This window comes from Pelophylax lessonae (genome assembly GCF_965119305.1).
Source record: "Pelophylax lessonae genome assembly, chromosome: 12".
In the NCBI taxonomy this organism is placed as follows: Eukaryota; Metazoa; Chordata; class Amphibia; order Anura; family Ranidae; genus Pelophylax; species Pelophylax lessonae.
Genome location: NC_138779.1, coordinates 87,419,232 through 87,441,257, shown reverse-complemented (window position 1 = coordinate 87,441,257; position 22,026 = coordinate 87,419,232). Strand labels below are relative to the sequence as shown.

The window sequence follows — 22,026 nt, the reverse complement described above, 5'->3', positions numbered from 1 at the left end:
AGCCGTTTGTGGGCTTTCTTGTGCATCATCTTTAGAAGAGGCTTCCTTCTGGGACGACAGCTATGTAGACCAGTTTGATATAGTGTTTCGGCGTATGATCTGAGCACTGACAGGCTGACCCCCACCCCTTCAACCTCTGCAGCAATGCTGGCAGCACTCATACATCTATTTCCCAAAGACAACCTCTGGATATGACGCTGGGCACGTGCACTCAGCTTCTTTGGTCGACTGTGGCGGGGCCTGTTCTGAGTGGAACCTGTCTTGTTAAACCGTTGTATGGTCTTGGCCACCATGCTGCAGCTCAGTTTCAGGGTCTTGGCAATCTTCTTATAGACTAGGTAGAGCAGCAATTATAGCTTATGTAGAGCAGCAATTCTTTTTCTCAGATTCTCAGAGAGTTCTTTGCCATGAGGTGCCATGTTGAACTTCCAGTGACCAGTATGAGAGAGTGAGGCCTCTTTCAAACGGAGCAGACCGTATTGCGATCCGCTCCGGCACTTTTTTTTTTTTTTTTAACAACGGACACGGATGACACTTGTGTCATCCGGTCCATATGCCCGCATATCATTCCATCCGTTTGCGGATGATATACGGACATAATGTATGTCTATGGGATTGCGGATGTCAGCGGATGACACCGCTGACATCCGATTTTGCGTCCTTTCCATTTTTTAAACGGAAGAAAAATAGGGTTCTGTTCCGTTTCAAAAAACGGAACAGAACTGAAAGGACGCAAATCGGATGTCAGCGGATGGTTACGCAATCCCATTGACATGCATTATGTCCGTATATCACCCGCATACAGAACGCCCGTGTGAAAGAGGCCTAAGAGTGATAACACCAAATTTAACACACCTGCTCCCCATTTACACCAGAGACCTTGTAACACTAACGAATCACAAGACACTGGGGAGGGAAAATGGCTAATTGGGCCCAATTTAGACATTTTCATTTAGGGGTGTACTCACTTTTGTTGCCAGCGGGTTTAGGCATTAATGGCTGTGTGTTGAGTTATTTTGAAGGGACAGCAAATTTACACTGTTATACAAGGTGTACACTCACTACTTTACATTGTAGCAAAGTGTCATTTCTTCAGTGTTGTCACATTAAAAGATATGATAAAATATTTACATAAATGTGAGGGGTGTACTCACTTTTGTGAGATATTGTGTGTGTATATATATATATATATATATATATATATATATATATATATATATATATATATATATATTTATTTATCAGCAGCATATTGTATTCTACTGATTGTTTGATTCCTGAAGACTGTACAGCAATTCTGTCTCTATGACCACATCTTGTATTCTATAACCTTTTATCTTGTTCCTATTTGTAAAATTATAAAGTAAAATTATACGTAAAACATATAACAAAATCTATATTCAGTGTACGAGACTCCTTCCCTGGACATATTAAAATGCAGCACTTTTATCCTGCATTCTCCTTGTAAATAGGGAGGTTGGAGAAAGGGGAAACAATTCCCAGTATATATGAAGCTTAGTAATATCAAAGGCAGCTGACATGAGCCTGTGATGGCATTAAACCATCCCCTGTGTATTCTCGGCAAAGTCAAAGAAACACAAGTAATCTTGTAAATGACTCCTGAGGCTGTGTGATAATCAGCCGCATGTCAGCTGCTGTTTGGGTAGTGATACCGCACTTTTCTCTTCCAGGATGGTGTAATGCTATAAGACGCACTCTGAATAATACAGTGCATAGCCGGGGGGGTTACAGTAACTCACAGCAACCAATCACAAGCTTAAATCTGTTTCCTGCACACTGTTTTTTTCCTTTATATTTTTTAGTACATTTATGTGCCTAGACTCCTCAGAATCATGACTTGGACCTCTCAAATTTTAAGCTCCGTGTTAAAGTGCACGTATTGTTATAAATCCATTTCTGTAGTTTAAACAGAGCTGCTGGTTATGGCTTAAAGTGGAACTCTAGGCAAACCGCTAAATACCCAGATTGAATACACATACTGGAGCTGATTTAACTGACAAAAGATTTCTATGACATGACTAAGCACCCTGTACTCTCCATTCAGTTTGATGGAGCGTCTGTTCTTTGGTCTCCGGTGAAGTAAAAATTCCCAGTTCAGTACAATGGAGCAAGTGGCTTTGCGGTGCAGACATCCAAATTCTTGCAGATCAGGGACATGTGAGTATAAAGCTGGTGATACACTACTCATAATTCTGCCGATTCCTACTAAATCAACCAAAATATGAACCATGTTGGCAGTATGGGCATCACAGCTCAACTAAAGTAGAGAAACAATTCAAGGGAGCTGGGTGGAAATTGCTGGCCAAAGACATCAAATCAGATTCAATCATTGTTTTGGTATTCAAAAAGCCACGGATGTTGCAGCTGTCTGAATACAATAGAAGGCAGGGAGATTCCTCCATCCATACTTTTTAGCATGGATGGAGGAATCAATCGATACTGCGGGCTGAACAAAATAAGTCTGAAAGTGAGGCTTACTTTAGACTGACAGGGAGGGAGGGCACTACAACATAAGTGTAACTGCACCAAATATGAAGAGACATCCTAAAGCTAGTATCAATGTGGATTTTTTGTTAAGAGGCAGTCACCAAAGGCAACCATCATACATCTTGCATGACCAGGTTAAAGGCTGCATTCACACAATGACACACGACAGCAGGGGTCGCTCATGTGAGGGTTTTTGTGCACGGCGCCATGCTATGTGTATTGAACAGCCCATTTATTGTAATGGGCTGCCCTACGTGCAACAAAAGCAGAAAAGTCACTTATGCACCTTTTTGAGCTTTGCTCATTTTTAATCACATTTTGCTACCTTTTCGTGCTTTTTTTTCACCAATAACAATAATTGCCACAAAATAACAATTAATGGCACTGCAAAGGAGACATGTAAACATTCACATAATTGCATAGTGTAGCCTACAGCTAAACTCTAGAAAGATGATTAAAAACATCATTTAACTCAGTTATTTATTTAAGGAAAAATATATATATTTTTTTTTAAAAAAATCTACCATAAATATCCAAATCTGTCTTGATTTATCTGAACATACTTACAGGAGGGGACAGCAGAGAGATGAACTCTTTGATGTGCTTCTGGTCATCCTCATTGGCGGCGGTTCCCCATCCAGGGAAGGTCGGAGACGCTGGGACCAGATGCTTTACCGGTACTGATTCTAAGCTTATATTTGACCTACCCTCCGTGTTACTGGGCTTATTTACCCCTATGCCCTTATACCCAACATATATATGGTCGGGTGGTCTAATTGTACTTGTATGAACTACGTTCCCTAACACCTACTATTACTCATATGATGTTTCTGGCATGCCACTCCATCTTCCTCGTTACAGTACTTCGGCTTTGCCTCTTACCGTGGAGATATAATTTGGATATACTCAGAGCAAATGTACCAGTAGCTCCAGAGGAAGCAGTTTCAAGCGAAACATGTACAGCATTCTGGCTGTATGAAATATCTGCACATCAGACATCACATCAATCGACCTTATGGACGACAACACATATCCCTGTCATCGTCTGTGAGATCTGTATGATGTGACGTATGCCTATATCATTACTGTATTAAGTACTTTGTATATCCATATACCAATATTTTCTGTTGGTGGTTCAATGTAGCAATGCCTCTATTGAGGAGAAATATCTATGTTGTTATGTTTTTTTAACTGTTAATCAATAAAGATTGTTATTTTTATTTATTCAGTGCCGTTAAAGTCCATGCTTTTTCCAATAACACAATGGTCATTCTCATTGTCTAACCATAGGCCAGGAGGTGAACAAGCTGAACTGATTTATGCAATAGAGGTTGCTGGCCTAAATGTCCCTCCGGTGGGACTAGTACACTGTGGCTATACCTTACAAATATTTTGGCATGTAAGATAGTTCCTATAAGTGTATTTCATATATATATATAGCTTTGTCTAGAGTTTAGCTTAAAAAAAAAATGTCTTCAGAAAAGCAAAAACACTGTTACAGTTATTATACCTGTAGAAGCATATCTCCGGGCTCAATTCTACCATCTGCAGCCACAGCTCCACCCTTCATTATAGATCCAATGTATATTCCTCCATCTCCGCGGTCATTGCTCTGCCCCACAATACTGATACCTAGAAAGTTATACTTCTCTGGTAGAGGAAGCACAAAGGGAAACAGCAGAAATATAAACCAATGGCCAGGACAGCTGCCTTCAGCATCAATAGTACTTGTAAATAGTATTTGTGAAAAATATGTTAAATGCAAAAACTAATAGCAGCCAATCACATTTTATCTTTCATATGTCTACAGTAAGTGATGTCTACTGTATCAAGCTGCTCTACTGTACCAACAATTAGTTTCCGTACACAGAATCACACAGGAAAGCTCTATTTTGGGCCCTTTCAAGGTTTTGTATCTTAGATGAAGCCCCGATTAAGGGGGAGTGTTTTTCTGACCCCAAAAACACGGTGGATGTTTATTAGTATAAACTAATAAATGAATTTGGACTGTCACCCTTTCCCATTAGTGCATGCTTTTCTACATTGGTCAGGGATCTCAAATGCAGATATCTTGAAGTCCTCAAAATGCATACAAGGCCAATAGTCTTACTCCATTTTTTAAAATTAAAGAATGGTTTAAAATGTATGTCAGGGCTTTATTTCTGTCTCTGACCCCATTAGAGAAATTTCTTGTGCCTGTAATAGCTGCACAAGAAATGGTGAAGTTGTCACCAGGACAGGAAAGCAGAGACAGTAATAAAACATTGTCAGACTATTCTAACCCTTTCTCTAAAATACATGTTTGGTTTTGTCTGTGTCTCCTTTGGATAAATATCCCATAATTTCCTATAGTGACAGGAAGTAAGGGGAAATATCCCCAAAGTAACAGCAATAAAAACCTGATAGGAGGCTCTAACCCTTCCATACACTATCCAAAACTAAATAAAATGTTTTGGCTGAAGTTGGGCTTGGGTGGTCTCCCTCTTTAAAGGGGAACTAAACCCTCCTATTCTTTACTGCCAAGGAAGCTGCCATCTTAGCTTCTGTTTCATGTGCTTCTGTTTCTGTGTCATGGCACTTACCAATTTTATTTAAATCGTTTGTGAACAAGCAGGATTTTTAGGAAGAACTACATAATGCGTCTTCTGCATTAAAGTATTTTTACCTGCCTGTCCGCAATGTAAAATGAGCTGGGCATGTACAGCTCAATATAAAATGTCACCATATGCCAAGATGAATGAACTCCTATGCATGCCTAGGAGTGATGTCAACTGGACCAGCCAATCAAAAAGGCCAAAGATTGGAACCTGGAAATAAGACCATCCAAAGATGTCAGAGGCCAGCAAGAAGCTCCAGAACAATGGATTGCTGGAGTGGAGAGAAGTATAGTTCTTCTCTAATATGTAATGTTATTTAGTTCTGACATGCTTCTTTCCCACATTAGAATAAATTGATCTTCACCACTAGGATGGTCTACAGCAGATCTGGTACTTACCCATGTTCAGGGTAACTGTGATGATGTTTAGTGACATGGTTGAGTCTGTAATGCTGCTGAAGGATGAAGACTGTAAAGGACATAGAAGGCCATCATAAATAAATTCATATTACTATGTACATTTCATATACTTGGCACAATAACATTGGTACAAGTTTGCCTATATGACATTCTAATGTCACTAGAGAAAGTCCTGACAGCACAGGGATATGTAGAATCCACCTAACTCTATGTGAGGAACAATCAGATAACAATTGGGAAGCTAGCAATAGCTTGTCACGTTCAACTGAACTGGCTCTGTAATGCTGACAATGTTTCGTAACTTCTCCAAGCCATTTCTTCGGTTCTAAGGATTGTTAGGAACATATCTCAGCATTTATATCTGGGTCATTCAAACACAGTAATCCAATCACCATGGAGTGGGGCAAGGCAGATGTTAATTGTCAAAATACAGATAACAATGGGCTGCATGAATGAAATGTAAAACATCCTAATTTGCAGTATGTCAATGTGTGGCTGATGTGGACTTAAATTGTTACTAAACCCACGACCCTGCATTCACTATATTCTCCTAAAGTACACTGAACCGGGAAATGAACTGCTAAATACGTTTTCTTTCATCAGCAGTTAGAGCAGTCTTGTGACTTATATCAGTGTCTGGTTAAAGCTTGTAGGAGGAGTTTTCATTTTCCCCTGATTGTCCTATAAAGCTACAGGACCCCTGACCCGCTGTCTGGACAGTGCTGATTGGCCCTGTGCTGATCCCATGCACTCTCCCGAGTAAAATAAACAACTCTCTAGCAATACACACCAAACTGAGCATGTGCAGCTTGGCCCCCATCCATCCCCTGTTCTATCAGGAGATGGACTGGAGTCAGGAGGATCAGAGATACAGGATCAGACAGCCATTATACACAATGCAGAGGATTAACCCCTTAGGTTCCACAGTGAGTATAACAAGCATGCTTTACTGCATATACAGACTGATTCTACTGTTGTGGGTTTAGTAACACTTTAAGCTGGCCATACATAGGTCGTTTTTTTTTTTTTTTGATCAGCTAGCTGATAAATGATTTCTCAGTTGAATAGGATTAATCTTTTAAAACCACTGTTAGCAGCAAATGTAACATTAACATGGTCTTAGACTCAGACAACTTATCAAAAAGTGTGAGACAAGCCATTTGTCAATGATATATCACAGTTGTACAGCTGCTCTTTAGCCTAGACTCACTTATATGTCCATTCCACAAAGCAGTGTTGCTATATCATTGGAGGTGCAAACTATCACTGCTCCAAGACGCTTATGCCTGATACCATCAATGTATTCCAGTTATCATAAGCAAAAGTGGAAGGAATATACCTATCAAACTACTGAAATGTTACTGTGAGCCTTGATGAACAGAGGGTGCCTACTGCCTAAGCTTTGTCCAATATCAGGAAGTGCTCAGATGCTTCCAGTCAGGACAAGTTTTTTTTTTACTGTTTTCTTTGTCATGTTAAACTGTGCCAATAAATCCTTTTTAGACAGCCAAACTATATTTTAAGTATAACTAAACAATTAATACAGAATAGGTTACTAAGACCTGGATTTTCTGCTAAAGAAAGGGAAACCAATGTGCGGAATGTATGTATGTGACTCAATCGGTGTAAAGCTTGGTATACATGTACAGAAATACGGCAGCAGGGACCACCCAAATTTTGGGCACGTGTATACTGTTGACTGTTCAACAGAGGCCGGTCTAACGACTGACTTCTGTCGAATGGTCATGCTAGAAAACCAGCATTCGATCAGTGCTGCAGCCATTGGAGGGGGTGGGGGAAGTCCTCGCAGTCTCCACTGTCAGAGTACAAAGACACAGAGGGTGAGTTTTCCTGCATCGACATCGCTTGTGTTAATGCGGCATATGTGAGTTTTTTTTTCATTCAACCCACTGGTTGAATGAAAAAAAAAAACAACTCAGAGTGTATACCCTGCTAAATAAGAGTACAAATGTGTAATATACTTTTGATGGCACCAAAGAAGTGAAGTATTGGGGATACAAGCAATCGCCACTTTAAAAATATGCCACAGTTTAGAGGTCTTTTCAAATGGCTACAATCTTACTATACCTTTCTAAAATCTTAGGTACAGAGGATTAAAATAGATTTTGCTATTAAGGCATACATGATGTCCAATGCTAATTATCAAGCTATCAGGGATGCAGAGTTCATATTGCCCGACAGGCAGGTAGTGCTTTTTAACATGTAGCACTGCTTTAGGGATGCAGCAGGACTTATCAGATAGAAGCATTCAGGCAGCTGGGCTACCACCCAAATTCTTCAACTCACCACTGAATTACATTTTGTGAAGCACAGAGGAGACTTTTAGACCCCGGATGTCTTATTAAGAAGAACTTGTCACAAAAAAATAGGGGGCTTTTAAGGCGTCTCCTATAAAAAATATAGAGTACTGAAGTTTGTCACCATTTCATAGACGCCACGCATATTTAAGGTTTGACATATTGGGTATCTATTAACTCAGTGCAACCTCGGCTTCTCTATTTACTTTTGTGGTAATATTGTGTGACGTAAAAAAATTTGAACTGCCAACATTTTATTCTCTAGGGTGTCTGCTTTCAGAAAATATATAATGTTTTGGGGGTTTTATGTAAATTTCAGGCCTAAAATGATTTTTTAAATGTGTGAAAAAACGCAAAAATTGTTCTGGCGATGAAAGGGTTCAAGGATTAGTTCACTTTTGGTAACATGTTACATGTTCCACACGTTCTGAGGATGGAACATGCAACATGTTTCCGCTTCTGCAGCGGCTCGGCGATCTGAGCCCTCTGTGTGACAGCACACCGCCGCGTCATTCATTCACAGTCAAATACAAGTACTGACATCCTTTGTGGATGTCAAATTGTAGTTCTCAATGAGCTAACATGGCATTGTTGAGCACTGTGGTAGTTCAATGATTGTTCCTGTCGGTGTGAAAAGTCCTGGCTGTATGATGTACATGCAGACAGATTACGCTGACAGTCTGCAGGAGTCCTGCTTTGCACCAGCGATCTGCTGATCGCTGGTGCAAAGCTTTCCAGGCTTTTTAAAAAAAAAAAAAAAAGTAAATGCACATTATTTTACCTGCTATAGGCAGCATAATATTAGTCTTTTTCAAGTGATCAGCCAAGGAAAATATTCAATTACTTACTCTATCAATCTGACGCATTTTCTGCTTCCGTCGCCTCCGTTTGTGCTTGCGGATAAGTCGTGAGGATGTGCTTTGTTCTGTAGAACTACTTAACCTGTGCAATAAAGGAAGATGATTACATTTTATCCAGAAAAAGACACTTATATAAGATATTATTTATCATAGAGCTGGCTGAGGACCGGATGTCCCCGATCATCTCTATGGCATTCAGAGGCCAGGCGTGACATTATGATGAGTAAGAATGGGTTATAACCTATGTCAGATTTATATTACCCTATTTGGAAGCAATCTTCTCACATTTTAATCAGGATGGAAATGAGAGAAATGGGGCTCACCAGGACTTTTGCAATATCAGATGACTTCTTGTTACTCTGATACCGAAAAGGAAGTTGGGGAAATCTCCTCAAAGCCATCCAGTGATGTTTGTTGCATATCTGGCACCCAAGACAGATCTTTTTTTTTTTTTTTTTCCAACACCCTCCCTCCGTTTTCCAATACATCAAAATAGTTTTCTGTAATAATCAGGAAATTAAATGTCATGCATGCTGGAGGTGGAAGCAGAAATTGCCTGTGGAGGGAGGTCAGCAGCAGCTGTAAGTACAGTTACTTTATGAAGAGACTGAAATAAACATAACAATTCGCCTTTCATGCAGGAGTTTAAAGACGCCATCTACTGCATAGATGCCACCATTTGAAAATAGAAGGCACACCTTGAAGGTATCAAGAACAAAAATTACCCTCCGAACACCTGGAGGCATGGCAAACAAAGTGGGTGTTGCTTCACAGTATATGGCTTGTAGTATGGGAGTAAAATAAGCCCCATCATGTTAGTGACAGTACTAAAATGCCCTAGCACTGGATTCCCCCTTCATTAGTGGTGCATGGTAGTAAGGTGCACCTCACCAGCATTGCTGATCGGTGGATTGCTGTAACAATCATCACACCTTCCCCCAGCATTGGTGGTTGGTGGCTGGATGGAAATTGCAAAGTTTTTAGGGTTTGCTTACTCACTCTGCCTGACTGTTCCAGCTTCTTTCTGTGCGAGGTGCTGGAATGCTATCTGAGCTCTAACACCCGGCATCCCGCTGCCACTCTGTATGTGGATGTCAACTGCACAGTCTAAGAGGTAGCAACCCCCCCCCCCCCAGGTCAGTCATAACTTCTCTCCAAAATCTTCATTCTTTGTTTTTTTTTGGTTGGAGTTAGGTTTTAGGCCCTTACATTACAACATAAAGCATACCTAAACCCAAACATAAAAGCTTACAAGCCCTTAGATGCGATAGCTGAATTATTTTCCCTTTTTAGGGCTTTCTTTTTCATTATATTCACCTGCCGATTCTGCCAGTAACACACTTTCTGTGACAACACTAAGGCTCCTTTCACACACTCCGTCCGTTGGACGGAGTCTGTTTTTCTCAGCGGGGGATCGAGCCGCCGATCCCCCGCTGAGCAGCAGGAGGACAGCTGTGTCTCCGTGCTGTGTGCGGAGACACAGCTGTCAGTTCCCCATGCATCTCTATGGGGGAAATCGGATGGGAACGGACTGTTTGTCCGTTCTCATCCGATGCCATCCGATCCGCTGGACGGATGGAAAATAGGGTTTCCATCCGTCCAGATTTGACGGATCGGATCGGATGTCAGAGGACATGTCTCCGCTGACATCCGATGCCCCATAGGAATGCATGGGGGGACCGTTCAGATCCGCCAAAAAAACGGACAGGCGGATCTGAACGGTCCGCCTGTGTGAAAGGGGCCTAAGGCAGGGTACACACACTGAGTTTTTTCGTTTAATCAGTGGGTTGGACAAAAAAAAAGAAAACTCACACTCTCACGCTTTGTCTTTGTATTCTGACAGTGGGAACTGCCCCCTTTGCCAGAATACACAGATCAGCACTGCAGCCATTGGCTGCTTGCGCTGCCTGAATGCTGGTTTTCCAGTATAACCGTTTAACAGAACCCAGTCGTTAGAACAGCTTCTGTTGAACCAACAGCAGTTCATTCGTCTGGTTCCTACTGAACTGATTTTTGGTACATGTACATCCAGCTTATCTCATGATATTGTTTCTATGGGAAGCAGAAATGTTACCCGATGCTGCTCTCCTGGTTTGCTCTACAAATACTTCCCCTTCTCCTAATCTTCATAACAAAGAGGGAAGAACTGTGTAGTTTATAGAAGACGGCTTGGAAAGCTGATAACATTGTATGAGATTTTAGTTCAGTACATGAGAAATTACAAGGATACTTGATCTTTTAGATTGTAAGCTCTAGCAAGCAGGGCCCTCTGATTCCTCCTGTATTGAATTGGATTGTATCTGTACTGTTTGTCCTAACATTGAAAAGTGCTGCGCAAACTGTTGGCGCTATATAAATCTTGTATAATAATCATTTCTATCATAATCAACATGTATTTTTCTGTATGAGCAAAAAATGCACTTAGCCTGTAAAAAGTACACTCCTGTACCCATCACTTATAAAGACCAATAAGCTGCAATATATTACTCTTTTGTTCTTGGGTTTAGATATATTTTAAGTGACACCCCTTGATTAAAGTAAGTGACAGAGCAGACTTTCTGTCCCCTTGGAGGCAATGTCTTTACAGCAGTTACTCTGCCCCTCACTGCCACACCATTAATACACAGCATCGGGCACTGGTGTATTTTGCTGGAAGAAAATTTGTTTGAATCCTTTCATCTTTAGACCTGCACGTCCAGGTAAAACTGTGAAATTCCTGTGGTATTCTTTTAGGATGACAGTTATTATACATTGCCAGCAGCCATTTAAATTTTTCCCCCTGAAAACCACCTACAGACTGGTGAAAGACAAGCATTTAATGACATAATTAAAATAAATGTCTGGTTGATAACAGTCTTTCATGGATGATGGTTGTGCGCTTCATTTATGAACTGATGGCAAACTGGAAAGTAGACGGGGCAATTTTACCCTAGGATATTAGACCTGCTTAAAAGGAGAAGGACCAGAGGTTTATACATGTGAAAACTGGAAAGTGCAAAATCTGGAGCAGCTCTGCATAGAAACCAATCAGCTTCCAGGTTTTTCTGTCAAAGCCTAATTCAACAAGCTGAAGTTAGAAGCTGATTGGCTACCATGCACAGCTGCACCAGATTCTGCACTCTCCTGTTTTTAGTAAATGAACCCCTTGGTGTAGATGCAAATAGAGAAAAATCATCACCTGTCAGATCATATCCCAGCATCCCATTACAAGTTGCTGTGAGCCCAGGTTGTTATGGTATAACCGTATAATTATTTGCAGGAGGACATGCATGGCTACTCTTCTCAGGACCAACAGGCACAGAGGAGCTTGCCACTTCTCAACAGAAACCAAATATCTAAAGTTCATTACGGTCTTCAGAGTCCTAGAGCTAAGACTTACAATGTCTCTCTTACCCCTATCCTGACAATGCTGGTCAGTAAATGAACAGCTATTGATAACCTGCTGAAATTATCCATCCAACAGTGCTGCCTTGATATCACCCTTGTGGTTTTTTTAACCCAGAAAGTATCTCAATTTCTAACCAGGCTCAACTAAATTACGGGCTACTGGTTTTGGGTGGACTATACCATGGTACAATCATTCACTTGTCTGTTAGAGAAGATCTCCCAATTCCATGAAGTCTCAGCCTCTCTCCATTTACTCTGCAGCCATAGCAGACCTTGTCTGGCTTAAACCCAAATAGTGGTGGCAGGTAATTAGTTCTCCTTATTTCCTATGGAATACAGCAGGGGCAGATAAAGCTACAACACAGCAAAATTCTTATACAGGATGGTACATGATTATGACCTGGTCGAGAGGAGTAGGTCTAATTTGGAAATCACCCTTTCATTTTTCTTTCATCATACTATTTTGGTATTTATTATAAAGCATAAAATCTGGTGCAGCTCTGCATAAAAATCATTCAGCTTCCAGTTTATTTTAATCAAAGCTTAACTGAACAAGCTGAAGTTAGAAGATAATTGGTTATCATGCACAGCTGCACCAGATTTAGCAATTTCCAATTTTAGTAAATTACCCCATTGCGCTTTTCTCCTAACATGCCCATATAGTATGTACAGATTGGATTTCTTCAGCTCCTGGTGTGTATTTGCCCTTGTACCAAAACAATGCAGATGTTTGGCTCTCACACCAAATTTTTTGAAGATTGCTATTTGATACCTAGGTGAATATCTCAGTCTTATTATCAGATTATAGTCAGGTCTAGAAGTACCTAATCTACATGATAAATAATGTGTTTGCAGACATTCTTGTAGTACTGGAGCATTGATCACTGAAACTCTGCTAAGGGGGAGGATCAGAATTCAGCCCTTGTCATTGGGTTCATGTGACCAATGAGGTGCCAATAGGTTGTGCCACCAGTTTCAGCAAAAGGAGGATAATAAAGTTTCTGCAGGAAAGGGTAGGTACTTCTAACTATTGATGAACCGATATACTTTTTTTAGTGCCGATACCAATATTCACAGATATTCTGGTGGAGGGATCTGGGGGTCTAAAAGACCCCAAACCCCTCCTCTGCACTTAAAGACATTCAAAACACAAAGTTTGGCTGTTTTGAATGCTCACATTTTTTTTTAATTTGCCGCCGAGTACCCAGAAGTTGTGTCATGACATCACCCCTGGGTTTTTTACATGGAGACCCGATCAGAGCCGAATGCGGCTTTGATCGGGTCTTCTCTTCAGCGGCTGTGCAGGTTGGATGCCCGGGTCTCCCGGTGGGATGGGAGACCCGGGCAAGCCGCAGAAGGTGGTGGGAGGGGGGAGACGTCCCCTCCCGCTCCTTGTAATGACAGCCGAGCAGCTTCTCAGCCGCATCGGTTGTCATTACAAGACAGCTGACCGTCGACTATGGACGCCGGTACCGCGGTGATGCCTCTAGCTGCAGGTATAACTCCGGCGCAAGCACTTCCCCGAAATATCGGCAATATCACTAACCTCCGGGGCCGATTACGATATATCGGGGAAAGTGCATATCGGCCCTCGTTATATTGGCATTGCCGATAAACGGTCGATCCCTACTTCTAACATATGTATCTTTTACTTAAATACCCATTGTTTTTATTACTCCATGGAAATCAAACATAGGGACAATGGGACACAGAAAGCAATAAAATCCTAAATTCTTATCCTTCCTCACAAAACTTTCAGTGTAATTCTACTTTAAAAAATCATATCCACTTTGAATCTCCCAGTCAGTTACATAAAGTCAAACTGAAAAAATAAGTCCCTTAAATAAGGACAGAAATCCAGATAGAAAACAATGTGCTTTGCTAGTTGTTTACCATTGCTACAAGGTCTTTTTCACAATGACATTTGAGGTTTTATTTGTATATTTGCTGTGTCTTAGAGGATTTACATCACCCAAACCGTGTGACAGTCCATTGTAATTTGTCTCTCAGCTTTCACGGTTCTATCTGCCTCCAAAACAAACTCTTCTCTCATCTCGCACACTTCCCACCCTTGTCAGAGCCTACAGATCTGCAGCCTGGGGGAACAATGCTTGATCTCTGGGCTCTAAGGAAGCCAGATGAGAAGCAGAGAGGAGAGATGTGATGACAAGCCAATGCTGAGGAAGAGACACACCTTGACCACATCCAGCTATGCCGAATCTACCTGTAAGACCGATTCAGGTTCTGGCTTGTCTGACACATTCAACAGTACAAACATGCAAGTGGCCGCTAGCCCTAGCGCTGTCTTTAAAGAAAAGCTCCGCTAAGCACTGGTGGATCTAAAATGGCCATATGACACAATCTTGTTAAAATTCTTTGAAAACAACATATTTTATTAAAGTTCCTATTGAATGCTGAAATTTTTTTTAGTGAATACAAAAAGTATTAGTAAGTGTACTGCCAAATGCTAATCTACTTACATACTGTTGTGTCTCTAGCCATGCTTACATGGCAGTAGCAACAGCAAAACCTGCAAACCATAATAAGAGTCCATTCACACTTGTGTGACTTAAAAATAATTTGATTACTAATGCAACTTTACCCTGGGTCTTGATGCGACTTTGATGCCATTTTAATGTGACTTTGGGTGAGTGTGACTTGGTTACAACTTTGGCTTTGACCAATGTGATGGTTTTGTTTGTACTCTACAAAGTCCTTAGACATGTGCAGAACGGAAAAATTTGTTTAGTTTCGTTTAGTTACGAATTCCAAATTTACAGAACGATTTGAATTTAAATCGGTCAGAAATTGATCAACCGATTCAAATTCTGTGTGAAGAATAGCTGGTTCTTAAGTAGTGGCCCAGGAAGCTAGCTGACACGTCCTTAACAACTGATAACTCAGTTTATATTCAGCTGTCAGTGGTTTCCCCATTGACAGCTGAATGTAAACAAAAGAATGACAGCAATGAAAAATACATTAAAAAAACAGCGTGGGGTCCCCCCCAATCCATACCAGGCCCTTCGCCAACCATGCCAAAATGAAAAATGGTATAGGGCCCCCCTCCCAAAATGCATTCCAGACCCTTATCTGAGGATGCCGCCCGGCGGGTCAGGAAAGAGGGGAGGAGTGACCCCCCCCTCCTGCACTATACTAGGCCACATGCCATGCTGTGGAGGTCTGTGAGCAGGGGCTTATTGGAATCTGGAAGTCCCCTTTAACCCCTACTCATTCACCAAAAAAGTGTAAAAAGTAAATAAAAACACAACACAAGTTTTTGACAATTCCTTTATTAAAAAAATAAAAAAAAAAGTCTCCTGCTGTAGATCCATAATCAGTCACAATGCCCACTGACACTGCCAAAACAAAAACCCTCCAGCCCTGATGAGGGCTTCTGCCATCTGACAACTCCAAAATAACTAAGGGGTGGGGCCACCTGGTGATGTCGCTGGATGGCACTGCCCCCTTGTGACATCATCGAACAAGGGCATGCTGGTCTACACCGGGGGACATTTTTTTAAATAAAGGAATTGTTAAAAATGTGTGTTGTGTTTTTATTTTACACTTTTTTGATGAATGAGAAGGAGTACTATGTACCCCATAGTCATTCACGTGAGGGGGCAGGATTTGGGGGCCCCCTTATTAAAGGGGACTTCCAGATTCTGGTAAGTTTCCCACCCGCAGACCCCCACAATCACTAAACCAGGGTTGTGCGGAAGCGGCCCTTGTCCCCATCAACAAAGCACCCCTTTCATGTTGAGGGCATGTGGCCTGGTATGGTTCGGGGGAGGGGGGGCACTCGCTCGTCCTTCCCCATTTCTTGACCTGCCAGGCTGCATGCTCTGATAAGGGTCTGGTACAGATTTAGGGGGGACCCCAAGTAATTTTATTTTTTCCAATTTGGCGTGGGGTTCCCATTAAAACCCATACCAGACTTGAAGGGCCTGGCATGGATAAGGGGAACCCCCGCTATTTTGTTTAGATTTTTTGTTCATTGCTGGAACTCTTTTCATAAGTTGCAATTATATCATGCAGGTGCGAATGTCATGCGACTTTTAAGGGTTCACATTGAAGTCTATGGCCTTCAAGTCACAAGAAAGTCAGACCACAGTAGTGCAGGAACGACTTTAAGTCGCACAGATATGAATGGTACTCATTGGGAAACATAGGGTTCAACTTGTTATGCGACTTTGGGATCCCCAGTTGCATGACAAGTCGCACAAGTGTGAATGGGGCCTAAGAACAAATAGCAGGGAACTGTTCCTCAGGCTAACCACAGACAGCAAATATTTATCTAAGATATACAGCGATTCAAAAAGTACTGGAGATATTGGGTCATCACAACAGCCAGGCACCTAAACGAACACCTTCAGAATCAAATTAGCAATGGCAGCTCCTTTGCTGAGTAAAGCAACTAGTTCACGTAATTGCCCTACCATCCACTGCTTATATTTGCCTCCAGTCTGCTCCCCTGTCATGCTCTTAGTCCCCAGAATAGAAAAAGTGAAAAACCAAGTACTTCAGGGTATAGAAGAGAAGGTGCACTATGCAGTGCTAATTGTTAAGTTACGGTAAGTGACAGCGAAGGGAAATTGTGTAAGGGCTGGTTCACACTGGTGTGAGGCGGGAAACCCTGCAAATCCAGTGCGGGTTCCCCCATAGCACCTGAATCGCCGGCGGTTCACACTGCCCTCTGCAAACCACTGCGGGTGTCAATACAAAGTTAATGACACCCCCAGATCGATTCGCAGATCACACTGGGAACTGTGAATTCGGACAGGAATCGGATTGCATGGGTATGAACACTAATGCAATCTGATTCTGGTGCAGACAGAAAAAAAGGGTCCTGTACCCTTTGGTGCGAATGTGATGCAAGTTTGGTCTAATTGCGATGCAAATTCAGCCATACAGCTTGTATGGCTGAATTAGCATCGCACACACATCGCAAGTGATCTGCACAGCAATGCGGTGCGAATCACATGCGATGTCTGGCATTGCACCAGTGTGAACCGGCCCTAAAGGGGAATCAATTAAGGAATGGTTAGTGGAGCAAACAGAGCATGAATATGGAGGGGGGGGGCAATAAAGGAGTAATTAACTGAGCGAAGGCAAGATGAGCATGGGATGAGCAACTAAGGAGAGGTTTATGAAGCAAAGGGAAGATGGAGGATAGGGGGAGAAATTAAAAAGCAGTTTGTAAAGGGAAGGGAAGGCGAGTATAGAGGGGAGAAATTAAGGAGCTGTTAGTGGAGCGAAGAGATGGTGAATATAGGGCCAAGTAATTCAAGCGGAACTCCACCCAGAAGGGGAATTTCCGCTTTAAGGACTCGTCCCGCGCTCCTCTTGCACTGTTGGCACTTATGAGGAGTTGGGGGGGGGGGGTGGAGCAGGTATCTGATTCTGACAGGTACCTGCTTCTCACTTCCGTTCCGGGTGCCGCTCAGCAACTAAAGTTCTCCTTCCTCCCTCCCCTGCAGTCTTCTGAGACACTGACAGGTCCCAGAAGACTGCTTCAGAAGTTCGTCCCCTCCTTCCTCCTCCTCCCTTTGCTTCTGGGCCAGTAAGAGAGCGCAGTGCGAGTCGTGCATGTGCAGTGGGCACCCGGCTGTGAAGCCGCCAGCTGTCACAGCGGGGTGCCCATAGGGAAGATGCAGGCGCTACTGAGGCTCGGCTGAGTGCATTGCGGGATTGTGGGACCGTGAGTGGCTGTTTTTTTAGAAGTCAACAGCTACAGTTTTTGTAGCTGCCGACTTTTATTTTTTTGACAGATGGCTGGAACTCCTCTTTAAGGAGCAAATTAGTGGAGCAAAAGAAGGCCAGTATGGTTGGGGCAATTAAAGCTAACTAAACCCTCCTATCGTTTTCAGTCAAGAAAGCTGTCATCTTATGCCTCGTACACACGCATCGATTATTGGCCGGGAATTTTTGGCCAACGTCCGATCGGCCATTTTTCGGCTTGTTAGTATGGTGCTTCCGACAACCGACTCCGACTTTTCGGCCGAAAAAAATCTGGTGTGCACGCTATAAAATTTTTGTTGGCCAACAACACAACGGCCGATTTTCCGTCAGTCAGTACAGATTTCGGCAGACAAAAATCTGATGAGCAAGACTGGGCATGCTCAGAGAAGAAAAAACACACGGAAAGTAAACCAGCACATGACATCACTTCAGAAGTAGATTTTTGTTGGCCAAGAAAATTTGTGTGCAGTCTAGGCACATTCCAACCAACAAAACACCACTCTGGACAAAAGTCAGACGATCGGTCGGCCGATAATCGTTGCGTGTGTACGAGGCATTAGCCTCTGTCTGATCAGTAGCTGCCATGGTGCTGCAAATGTGATCAGATATGAAACCAGTCATTTGATAGACTGACAGTTTAGTTCAGAGCAACTGTGACAGTTATCATTCATGACGTGCGTTTTGGGAAACAGTTGAATCAATGGCTTGAGTTCCACATTAAGATGCAGTAAATGGAGTGAGAGGATGATGAGAAATTAAGTGAACAAGGTTAACAATAAGGAGAAACTCAAATCCTAAAGATAATGTCATTCACACTCAGGGCAGGTTTGAAATTGTGCTGAACTAATTTCAGTCCGACTTCAGGGGCAATTTGAAAAACATCTGTGCGGGTTCATGCACAGATGTCTATTCAAATCGCCCCCAAAGTCACCAAAAGTAGTGCAGTAAGTACTTTTGGGAATCGGTGTGGCGTCGCACTGATTCAGACAGTGCCGTTGCCAGCAATAGGCTCCGATTTGGCATGCAATTTGACATGTTAAATCACATGGCAAATCGGCCTGATGTGAATGGGGGCTGAATGTGGAGGGTACTGTAAGTGGGAGAGTCCACCTAATAAAATCACCTGATCAGTCTCAGTGTTGTAAAATCAAACATTACACTCAATTTAATTCAACTGTCCGGTAATTATCTATTTGATGCTTTGATTGTTTCTACAAAAAAAAAAGAAAATGAAGACAGCATTTTGAAACATTCAGTTGTTTTGGATTACGTTGTACATGTGCGATGTATCAGACTTTTTTTTGTTGAAATTATTGTAAAGTCTCGTTTTATTTTTTTCTATAAAAATAACATACATCTCATACTTACCTCCTCTGTGCAGTAATTTTGCACAGGGCTGCCTGGATCCTCCTCTTCTTGGGTCCCTCTTCGACTCTCCTGGCCCCCTCCTGTTAGGTACCCCTACAGCAAGCAGCTTGCTATGGGGGCACCCAAGCTGAGCCTCAGCTCTATGTATCCATTCAGACATGGAGCCGCAGTTCAGCCCCGCTCCTCTCTCTCCTGATTAACTGACTTTGATTAACAGCAGGAAGAGCCTATGGCGCAGCTGCTGTGTTTTAGCCAATCAGGAGGTAGAGTCCCAGACAGCCAAGGCACTTGTGGATATCGCTGGATAGAGAAGGGGCTCAGGTAAGTGTTAGGGGGGCTGAGGCACACCAAAGGCTTTTTATCTTAATGCATAAAATGTATTAAAGGATAAGTAAAGGCAAAACTTTTTTTGTTAGCTTTAGATCAGGCAAGTCCAGTTAAAAGCTGAACTTAAACCTACTTCCACCCCCATTCTAAGCTCTATACTAGCTACCCTGTAAAGGAAAAATGCTTATACTTACCTACCTTATACTTTCTTCTCTGGGCACTTCAGTCCAGTCACATAATTGGCTCCCAGTGCCAGCTTCAGTGTATAAAAGGGACAGCTAACAACGGATGCCCCATAGTAAGCCTAAGGGTAATGTGACCACATAGGCATTGCAGCCATTGTCAGCAATTTCTCCTACTTACTGAAGCCAGCCGCTGGGGAAATCATCTGACCGGACCGGTGCACCCAGGTAATAGGTAAGTGCAAGCATCTTTCCTCTACAGGGTAGTTAGTATAGGGGCAAAGAAAATAGCCTCTGCCCCCACCTATAACTGGCCTTCATAGTAAAGAACACATGGAAGGGCAACGCACATGAGACAAACAAAAATAAAAATTCCCAGTTCAATTTGCTAACCAGTTTGCTTACCAACCAAATTAACCTGTCTAACAGTTTGCGTCAAAACAGGGGTTTAGTTAGCACACATTTGCAAATGCATGTGTAAGCTGCAGGGCCACTCCACGGCACCCTGTATTATCTGCAGTCCTAACTCTTGTAGATTTATGAGAGTCTTCACAGTGGAAGCACATGCAAGCTAATGGATAGGTAGGGGGCAAGTGAGCCTGGAGGTGGCCCAACCCTCCTAAAGGTACTTGGGGGTACAAGAGTTAGGACTGCAGGTAATACAGGGTGCCGTGGAGTGGCCCTGCAGCTTACACATGCGTTTGCAAATGTGTGCTAACTAAACCCCTGTTTTGACGCAAATGATTAGACAGGTTTATTTGGTTGGTAAGCAAACTGGTTAGCAAATTGAACTGGGAATTTTTATTTTTGTTTGTCTCATGTGCGTTGCCCTTCCATGTGTTTTTTGCTATGAAGGCCAGTTAGAGGTGGGGGCAGAGGCACTTTTCTTTGTTGTTAATGTATACTGGTGAGTGGACATACTGGATACCTTTGCTGTCGTACCATTGGCTGGGCGTCCATTATGCCCCCCGAGTACCTTTAGGAGGGTTGGGCCACCCCACCTCCAGGCTCACCTGCCCCCTATCTATCCATTAGCTTGCATGTGCTTCCACTGTGAAGACTATCATAAATCTACAAGAGTTAGGACTGCAAGTAATACAGGGTGCCGTGGAGTGGCCCTGCAGCTTACACATGCGTTTGCAAATATGTGCTAACTAAACCCCTGTTTTGACGCAAACTGTTAGACAGGTTAACTTGGTTGGTAAGCAAACTGGTTAGCAAATTGAACTGGGAATTTTTATTTTTGTTTGTCTCATCTAGTTGGTATAGGGCAGCAGTCCCTTTGCTTGCCTTTATTCCGCCCTTGAGGCATTATTCCAGCTGCTGACACAAACAATGAGGCATAATTCCTTCCACTGACATCAAATATGGGACACTTGTTCCTCCCACTGAAACCAATGATGGCGCACTATTCCTCCCTCTGACACCAACTATTTCTCTCCCTAATACCAAAGATGGGGCATTGTTTTCTCCCACTGGGCACAGTCCAGCCCCCCTAAAGTCTGAAGGACAATAAAATGGCCCTATGTTTAGAAAGTTTGATGACCCATGGTATAGGGCATAGAATTGGAGTGGGAGCAGATTTAAGCCTAGATAGATTTTGACTGGACTTCTACTTAAGCCTAGGAACTCTTCATTGTTTAAGTCTGAAAATATTTCACTGCCTCTTTGAACCGCCTTCCCCTGACTCTCATACCTGCTAGTGTTGTCTTCATCGGAATCCACAAAACTGCTGGACTCCAGCTCGCTGCTCATCACGGTGGACGCGCTGTCATATCCTCCAGGGTCACGCATACGCTCCACTTTGGGGTGCCCATTAATCCTTGGAACTGTCAGAAAAGACAAAGGATGTGATGAATTAAGGCTCAGCAAACAACTATCAGCAAAAAAGCTTTTGCGATCAAAGCAAATGTTAATCTAGTACTAAAGTCAATGTGATGGAAGGTATGGTACATAATGCAGAATAACAGCAAGTGACAGGGAGATACAGATGACAGAAGCCGAAATATCACCCTCAAACCCACTAAACATCCTTTAATCTGAATGAAAAATGGATGATGCTGACAGGGCCAGACCACAAAGCTGAGAATAGGTTGTGCCTTTAATCAGGCTAATAGACTCTGTCAGTTGCAGACCGTTTGATGTAAAGTGTCCTGACTGATGAAGTATCATTACTTCAAACATGGTGTACCTTCCTCATCAATACCTGTAACTGAGCACTGTAACTTCATCCACACTGTAGGCTTCACGTCAAAGAGACTCATGTATGAAAAGCATCTTTCTACTACCACCAGCTATGTAATAAGGCATCCCCTTATTAA

At 42.5% G+C, this 22,026-nt stretch overlaps 1 protein-coding gene across 6 annotated transcripts in view; it reads right to left on the bottom strand.

The window, feature by feature from the left end:
• DVL1 (dishevelled segment polarity protein 1) overlaps window positions 1–22,026 on the bottom strand; it is a 257,298-nt gene that overhangs the window by 56,374 nt on the left and 178,898 nt on the right. For all 6 annotated transcript variants that reach the window (XM_082273771.1, XM_082273772.1, XM_082273773.1 and 3 more), the window contains 4 exons: window positions 21,402–21,534; window positions 8,691–8,784; window positions 5,504–5,573; window positions 4,019–4,158 (listed from right to left, as the gene is read on the bottom strand). In XM_082273771.1, the coding sequence (XP_082129897.1) occupies window positions 4,019–4,158; window positions 5,504–5,573; window positions 8,691–8,784; window positions 21,402–21,534 (437 nt within the window). The remainder of the gene's footprint in view (window positions 1–4,018; window positions 4,159–5,503; window positions 5,574–8,690; window positions 8,785–21,401; window positions 21,535–22,026) is intronic.